The 9,182-nt window shown below is 45.1% G+C and overlaps 1 protein-coding gene across 2 annotated transcripts in view; it reads left to right on the top strand.

Annotated features, from left to right (window-relative positions):
- The window catches only part of STT3A (STT3 oligosaccharyltransferase complex catalytic subunit A), a 29,471-nt gene that overhangs the window by 2,872 nt on the left and 17,417 nt on the right, over positions 1-9,182 (top strand). For both annotated transcript variants that reach the window (XM_088481772.1, XM_088481771.1), the window contains exons 2-4: positions 6,372-6,497; positions 6,660-6,720; positions 8,046-8,167. In XM_088481772.1, coding sequence (XP_088337898.1) covers positions 6,410-6,497; positions 6,660-6,720; positions 8,046-8,167 — 271 coding nt within the window. In that variant the 5' untranslated portion in view covers positions 6,372-6,409. The remainder of the gene's footprint in view (positions 1-6,371; positions 6,498-6,659; positions 6,721-8,045; positions 8,168-9,182) is intronic.

Raw genomic sequence — 9,182 nt, 5'->3', positions numbered from 1 at the left:
GCCATAAGGCAAAAGTGATAACTAAGTGGCTTGGGGAACAAAACATCGAAATTTTAAGTCCATGGCCAGGAAACTCCCCAGACCTTAATCCCATTGAGAACATGTGGTCCATCCTCAAGAGGTGGGTGGACAAACTAAAACCCACAAATTCTGACAAACTCCCAGCATTGATTAGGCAAGAATGGGCGGCCATCAGTCAGTATGTGGCCCAGAAGTTGAATGACAGCATGCCAGGGCGAATTGCAGAGGTCTTGAGAAAGGGGCCAACACTGCAAATATTGACTCTTTGCATAAACTTAATGTAATTGTCAATAAAAGCCTCTGACCCTTATGAAATGCCTGTAATGTTACTTCAGTATACCATAGTAACCTCTGACACTTATGTAATGCTGTAATGTTACCTCAGTATACCATAGTAACATCTGACACGTATGTAACGCTGTAATGTTACCTCAGTATACCATAGTAACATCTGACACTTATGTAATGCTGTAATGTTACCTCAGTATACCATAGTAACATCTGACACGTATGTAACGCTGTAATGTTACCTCAGTATACCATAGTAACATCTGACACTTATGTAACGCTGTAATGTTACCTCGGTATACCATAGTAACATCTGACACCTATGTAATGCTGTAATATTACGTCAGTATACCATAGTAATATCTCACACTTATGTAATGCTGTAATGTTACCTCAGTATACCATAGTAACATCTGACAAAAAAGGTCTAATAACACTGAAGTAGCAAACTTTGTGAAAACCAATACTTGTGTCATTCTCAGAACTTTGGCCATGGCTGTACTGAGAGTGGGGGGGGTCACACACTATATGATTTGAGAGTGGGGGTGGGGTCATACTGTATATGATGGGTATGTGTTCAGCATCTCTGGATGCCGGCGTTTACCTTACAGGTGTCAGAATCCTGGCGCCAGCATCCCGACCACTGGGATGCCGAAGGTAAGTAGCAGGGTGGGAAGGGGGGGGGGGTTCGGTTTTAGGGTTAGGTACTAGGGGGGGATGGTTAGGCACTAAGGGGGGAGGTTTAGGGTGCGAGGGGGGGTAGGTTAGGTTTAGGCACCACGGAGGATTAGGGTAGGGAGAGGGTGAACATACCGACCACCAAGTGTCTGTATGTTAACCCTGTCGGGATTACATAACGATTCAATATGATGTACTGAGAGTGGGAGAAAATCATACAGTATATGATGATGAGGGGAGGGTCATACAGCACATGATGTACTGAGGAGGGGAGGGTCATACAGTGTATGATGTACTGAGGAGGGGAGGGTCATACAGTGTATGATGTACTGAGGAGGAGGGGAGGGGTCATACAGTGTATGATGTACAGAGGAGGGGTCGGGGTCATACAGTGTATGATGTACAGAGGAGGGGGAGGGGTCATACAGTGTATGATGTACAGAGGAGGGGAGGGGGTCATACAGTGTATGATGTGCAGAGGAGGGGAGGGGGTCATACAGTGTATGATGTACAGAGGAGGCAGCCAATTGCACATGTGGAATCCGGAGACCAATATATGAAATGTCCTTATTACATACTTTTTTTCCTGTAACACATTTAGTTACCACCTGGGCATCCTACATACACTCCTAATGCCCCAGCTAGTACAAGTGGCCATGCTGAGTCTCTGTAGCCCGTGTCTGTCTCCACGCTGGAAGACCACTAATTAGCTGATTGAGATGTGTAGCGTTCCTGCTAGGCTGTTTCAGCGGGGCGCCGTGCCCTGCCCTATTTCTGAAGGGCAGACAGCACCCTGCTCTCCATTGCGGCGCCCCGCTGAAACAGCCTGCGGGTTCTGTCCTCCACCCGCGGGCCGCAGTGTCCCGTGGGTGGGGTAAACTGTAGAGCACCGGCGAATAGATGTTCGGCGCATGCGGGATGCCCAGCATGTCCGTAAGTGCTGGGCACGCCCCTATGAGTGACGAAAAGGGGACGCATCATAAAGACACGCCCCCTTTTCACTGGCCATGCCGTCGCCAAAATCGGCTGTTTTTTGGGCAAAAAAAAGGGGTAGTTGTGATGAAAAAAAAAAATAGGCGAAAAAGTCAGGACATGCAAGAAATTGCGTCTGTACCCTAAAAAATGTCTGTCGTACATCGGAAATTAATTTAGAAGTGTATTATTGGCCGTAATAAAAGTATTTAGAGTACTTAAATTGCGTCTGTTGGCGGTAATTTGCGTATATGAGAAAATGTTAAAAAATTATAGAAAGCTATTTTTTCCCAGGAAATTACTGTTCCACGAAAATTGAGGGTACATGCAAAATGGATGTAAGTGTATATTTGTGTCGTAAAAGCGCACTTTTAAAAACCATTAAAGAAACGCCTGCTGCAACCATGTGCAATGTTTAAAACACTTGACGCATCCATATAGCCCCCCAAATACCAGACCCAATACGTTAGACCCATTTTCATCTATATTTTTGTGTTTTGTTTTTCCACTCAAAATTTGACCTGTTGTTTTTCGCCCAGATTACACAATTTACGAAAAACTTTTGGGGCAGTTTATCATTAGGGGGTCCAAAGGGTTCTGAAAGAAATCCTCACATTCTAGGCAAAAATAGGGATTTTGCATTTTTTTTCACCTGGTGTGAGATGGTGAAAACTTTTCGCCTGTTTTACACTATCCAAATATCGTGGGTTCGATCATTTGCGGCAAAATCGGCCGATTTTATCGCCAGTGATTGCCTGATTTGCCTGATTTTCCACCTAATTGAATTCGGCCCTTAGTTGAAAAGTAGAAGTAATGTAAAAAAGTTAAGACCTTTATGGCTTTTCTTTAATAATAATTTTGAATATTAAACTCGGACTGTACTGTCTTCCCAATAGTCTTATAATTGCACTATAGTTTTTAGTATTATGCAGTCTCAATGGGATAGCCCCCCTATCCACTGGGCCACTTAATGTCATGAATTGGGTCTCTTGATACTTACCCATTTTGGCAAAATAGCATAAATGAGATTGCACTATTATATATGACTCCATTATCTTAAAGCAGCAATCTCATGATTTTTATTTGATAAAATACATAAATCAGTGTGGCAGGCTGAGAAGAATCTTGGTATTGACCATTTTTCCTTGGTTTGTTTCTTCAACCTACAATTGATGATTTCTCATTCTGCGCAGGCACATGATGTAGTGAGCAGAGATGCTTTGGAATGCCCCCCTGTGCTCTGCATGCCACGGGCTTTGGTATATTTTGTTGACGTGCATGCTGTCATGGTTCATACTGTCGACATTCACTATGTCAACACTGAAGTGTTGACATTGTGAGAATGTCAACACTGTATCGCTAACATTTGCATGTGGCCGGCAGGGTTTCCTTTCATGTCTAGCAATGGAATAATAGGGAGAGAGAGAAAACCTTTGCCTGAGTTAACAATTTTCCCCCATAGAGTCCTAGTACTGAGCGCTTCTCAGCGGGATGGAGCTGAACACATAAAGCAGCACTAACATTTCAGTGTAAAGCTCCGACTCGCTGAGAAACGGCGGCTTACAAAAGTCGTCACTTTGTAAATGTGACCCCAAGTGATGGAGGCCTGGGCAGGGAGTGCTGCTGTTTCAGTGCCACCCCATTCCAGCTATATCAGCCCTCACAAATCCTTTTTGGCTACCCTTGGTAATGTGGCTGGTGAGGGGAGTGTGTGCAGGAGCTTTGTATTGGTCCAAGCGGTCACATCCACTCCTGCAGCTTCAGACATGGGTGTACATGTAAGGCCGGTACCGACCTTGTTAACGACTGAACCCAGCGGGGTGCAGTCATCTGTTAGTGCGTATACACTTGCCAATGCCGGGAGGGGCGGTGCGACAGTGGCCGTTACACACTGGGCGATGTGGACGATATGTTGTCCGATCCGGCGTATCGTGTAGTGTCCGGCTTAACAGCCTGTGAGATTTCAAAAACGTAGACGCTAGATTTAAATCTATTTGCTAAATTGACGGAGTCTGGCTGCTGCCGCCTCTGGGGGCTATTACATTAATCCCAAGGAACTCTTAAGTGGGGGTGTGTTTTTTTTTTTTTTTTTTTTTTTTTTTTAACACACAATAAATCAACAAGATCATCTCCTCCTAACCTAGCACCCTCTCTTGTGTCTTTGCAGTAGTATAATTATACTGACGCCACTGTTGGGTTGTAGACTAACAATGGCCAAACGCTAGAGGTGGAATCCATTTACCAAAGGTTTTCACTCTGTGTGTTCTTTAGAAATTTCTGGCGCTGTGGGATCTTCCACAGATACGTGCCTGGTGGTGCCACTGATTGCGAGGGTAGTTCTGCGCCTATGCCGTAGATCCGTTTCACAAAGTCCGCAATTACAGTCCAGGTTTTAAGGATGACCCTGCTTTAGTCCATCTGTTTAAATCAAATTGACCGAGGTACTATCTGCACTGAACCGTCCTGGAGCTCTGATTTATCAAGCGTTTACGCAGCCTCTGGTAATCCCAGATTCCGTTCAGGTGTCTTATGTTATGGTCCATAACACTGTGAGAGAATGTCCTCTGGGAAGAACAGTCGGTGTCTGAAATGAGCTGCCCATTAACTCGTGTTTGTTTTTAGATTTGGAACATTACTGTTGCTTTCAAGTCACTTTTTGTGATTAGATTTGTACAGAGCTGGCATATTATGCAGCGCTTTCCAGAGCAGGTTCTACCATTCACATAATTCCCTGTCTGATTGGGGTTTACAGTTTAAATTCCCTACTACATGGACACAACCTAGGGTCCTATTTTGACAGAAACCAATTAGAATATACTAGGCAACTTGGATGTTGCAGACCGTTTTAAAAATGAAAAAAGAAATTATATATTTATAATATGTAATAGTAACAAAAGTCAGGCGGCACTCAGAGTCTCAGTAAATCCAATACCCTCACCAGAGGGATTTAATAGTCGACGTTTCGAGGTGATCCACCCCTTCCTCAGGACAACATAACATATTATATATCTCACACTAGCTGAAGTGTCCGGGTTGTCCGGGTTTAAATCTTCAATTTGTTAAGTTTTATTACGTAATGTCGTCCAAATCCACCCACTGGAAGGCCCAGAACAGGCTCCCCGGGTCAAAGTTCTGCCCGGCGTACTCCACCATGAGGTCCGACAGGGACCCCAACCGCTCAATTGGGCATCCCAGACCAGTTGCCACCCCTCTGAAGTTTTCATCCAAATCCAAACAGACCAATGAATTTTATATATGATCTATAGAAATGTTATATATACACACACCTGCATAATTACAATCTGCAAATTACATTAAGAAATAACAGGAAAGAGTGCCCTACTAACACGAGCTGACCTTCTGATACTAAGAGGTAGCGGGATGCTGGAGAGTTGGGAGGAAAGAAGGAAGACTTGAGTGAAAACATGAGTTTTAAGGGCATGAGTAATGGCTGGGAGGCTGGCTGGGCAAATGCCCGAGCGTGAGAGAATATTCCAGAGGTTGGGAGCAGCGCGGGAGAAATCCTGAAGGTGGGAAGTGGTGATGAGTGTAGGCAGTTGTGGGCAGGAAGGAGTGACTGGAAATGAGGATGGAGATGTACTGGGAGAAGAATTAGATGATCTACAGTGCAGGGAGCCAGTGTAGCGACTGTCAGAGGGAGCAGCAGAGGTGGAGTTGGAAGAGAAGAAAATGAGGTGGACAGAGGAGCTGAAAATGGGTTGGAAAGGGGCTAGGGGAGAGAGGTGCAGGTTACAGTAGTCAAGGTGGGAGATTAGGGCATGGTTGGTTTTAGAGTCTTCCAAGGAGGGTCAGATGCAGGAGATAATAGAGGAGTGAAAGTTGCAGGATTCAGAGTGGGACAGAATGGGGGGGGGGGGGTAGGGGGCGATGACAAATTATTGGGTGGGTAATGTGGGGGAGAGGAGAGGTCACGTGGGATAGATTACATTTCGGAGGCAAGGTAAGTAGTAATGGTGGGAGGTGAAGGATTTGGAGGAGATGAGACATCTAGTAGGACTGTTCAGATAAACAAAGCCAGAACTTTAGGAGGACGCTGAGGATGAAGAGGAGGAATCCAGCACGATTGTGAGTTCCTCCGGGGGCACTCGACAGCACAAGAGCATCTTTGGAGATAGCGGTTTAAAGGGTAATTGACAGAGGCCGGTGGCTACTGTGAGGTGAGTGTTCCGTCATGACGTGACCGCTTGGTTAGGGCAGGAGAAGGTAGTGATGGAGGAGAGCAGAGTCCAACAAGGTGGAGAAGCTGGTGGAAAAAGATAGTTGTGTGTGTGTGTGATCGTTGTATAATACAAGTCATTGTGATTGCAATGGTGATGGCGTGCCGCACTGTTACCTATAGGAATATACAATTTGCCGCCTTTATGTAGAGTTCATCCTCTTCTGTCTTGCAGGTGTCTAAGTGTTGTGTGTCCCATCCCTACATGTGAAGATGACTAGATTAGGATTCTTGCGGCTGTCCTACGAGAAACAGGACACTCTCCTCAAACTCCTCATCCTGTCCATGGCCGCAATTCTCTGTGAGTGCCTCTCCCCCTCCCAGTCTTCTTACCCCCCTCTGTTTCCATAGCCTCTCTCTTTATATTGGTGTAGCCCCTGTATATTTCTATACTGGTGTGGCCCCCAATACTTTGCACCCTCTCTACGAATGGATCACTTTAACGTCTTTTATGTGCTCTCAGCTTTTTCCACCAGGTTATTCTCCGTGCTGCGGTTTGAGAGCGTCATCCATGAGTTTGATCCGTAAGTTATATTTTATCCCCTTAGTACATGATTATTTCTGGAGGTGGTGGCCAGGAAGTAGCTCCGCCACACAAACCGGTTCTTGCACTATTTGGATGCATGTTTGAGAGCGATAGACGAAGTGGATGACTCGTGTGTCTGCGTTCCACGCCCTGGTTCTCACATCCAGCATTATGGTGTATACGATGCTCTGTAGGGCTTAGACTGTTTCACCAGGTCACTTCAGGTCTGTAGCTGGAAATACAATGAGAATATCGGCATTTCATGTTGTCGCATATTGACGTGGGATAAAAGAACAGTTTGCAAGTAGCTGCTATCTCCTGCCTTACCTCCAGTCACTGCAGTACATACAGGTCGGTGCCATGTGTTTGTGAGGATATAGAACAGTAATTCAAGATCCCCACCTCTCTTTACATCATGTAATCGGGAGTTAATGCCAGTGCCGCTACAAACTCCTCCATGACAGACCTGGTGAGAGACATTGCCATGGCTTTATCTAAGTGCTGTATTTAAATGCTGTTTTGTGTGATTTGGACATTGGGTCCTCCCACTCTTACAGAGGAACTTCTGTTTTTAGTTAGAGCCGGACAGGCTAGGATTTATTTGTATTATTTTGTGTATGTTGCTACACAAATAAAGCTAGCTGCGGATACTTGTACCAAGGCCCTGTGCCGGTGATAATGGTTGGCTGCTGCATGCAGAGTGTGGCCATTTACCCCCTCCTTAATCTGATCTAACGACGCACCATTTATCAGCCTCTCACAGGTGTTCTGGCAGTCAAGGCTGCTAATCCGCTGTCTACCAGACAGAAGCTAGGAACCTGGGGCATAGATATCTATCATTAATCACTTCTCCAGTGCTTTGATCACACTATAGAGAGAGGACCAGGTTGTTCAATGTTACTTACTGTGTAGTATCTTGTACACTATGAAATTAGCAAAATAAAACAAAGAGGTTTCCCTAGACCACAAGACCCCCCCCCCCCCCCCCCAGTACCAGGCCACATCAGATCTCTCAGCGACACTACTGCTGGGAGGTGTAGAAGAAGGGAGCCGCGGGGGTGATGGGGACCCTGCTTTTTGCTAATTATATAGTGCACGCAGATCTGTGTAAGAAGACAAAATAATCTATATCACAGGACAGAACGTGAGTGTAAAAAGCAAAGTAAAATGTTGAATTTCGGAATCGGTAAGCGGTGCTTTCTGTGTAGGGCTGGTATCTTGGGCTAAGCCCTGTTTATAAGCATCAGACAATCCCTGCCACTATTTTGCTCTCCTTACAGCTGATGTGACCGTTTTTTAAACTTCCCGCGTTTTATCTTCCAGGTATTTCAACTACCGAACCACCCGGTTCCTGACCGAGGAAGGATTCTATAAGTTCCTTAATTGGTTCGATGACCGAGCATGGTATCCACTGGGGAGAATTATAGGGGGAACAATCTACCCAGGTAGGTTCGATGAAAGAGCATTGTAACCGTTACCAGACGGCTTTATATTCAGTTTTATGGGTCGGAGGGGGGGGTTACTGATGGGTATCACTGTAGAGTTGTGAGTAGTGTTAGTAGTAAAATTTGTTTCTCTCCTGCACCCACTCTGGGGGACACTACTAACATAGGGATGTAGAGGGTGAAATTACATTTTCTCTAAGCCTTGAAGCCAAGTGAATTGTGGGATTGGAGAAACCAATTTGAGAGAAGCCCCTCCTTTTCCTGGCATGTGACTATTGGGCTTCTGCTATTTGAGTAAATTAACCTCTGTCACATGGCCCCATCAGTGACCACGCATCAGGTTTTCCCCTGCGGAGAGCTACTCTCTCCTGGAGAACGTGTGCGTCAGTTTATCGCTGGGACTTGCTGTAGAGAATCTTAACGGCCACGGAACCATTGTGTCAGGTGCTTCCCGATAAAAGTTATGTTCGTTGTTGTGGCATCTGAATCTGGTTACGATGAGTTGGTCCTCTTTGAGATGGGCCCTAATGTAGAAATGATGGCCAATCAAATGTGAGGAAAACTGGAGTGACTGTGACTGGAACTGGTCTTTGTAGCAATGTTAGTAAATATAGTATACCTCTGTGTAGCTGATTCAATGCTGTGAGGGGTGACTGATATTCACATATGAGCATTGTTACGGAAATTCTCATCCTAGTATCCAGGTATCATTACGAAAGAGGTTTATAGCAATAAAGGATATAGTAAACAGATTGGTGCCTTATACGATGACTGAAGTGCACTATTATAATGTCACTCATTAATAACCAGTCAGAGGCATTACTAAATTCTCATTATTTTAGTATATAATAAATACAGTAGACGGCGGTCGGCTTACATCTGATGCATCCTATACAAGGTATTTGGTGTTCTCTATTTATTAGTACAAGGTAACATAGGCCGGCATCTATTTTTCCTTCTAGGTAATGTGCCCCTATCGTTGTGCTCCGCGCCCTACAGATTGGGGCACCCGCGC

Source organism: Taudactylus pleione, unplaced genomic scaffold (genome assembly GCF_031769625.1).
Source record: "Taudactylus pleione unplaced genomic scaffold, aTauple2 ptg000278l, whole genome shotgun sequence".
Taxonomy (NCBI): Eukaryota; Metazoa; Chordata; class Amphibia; order Anura; family Myobatrachidae; genus Taudactylus; species Taudactylus pleione.
This window is presented reverse-complemented; position numbering and strand designations above follow the sequence as displayed.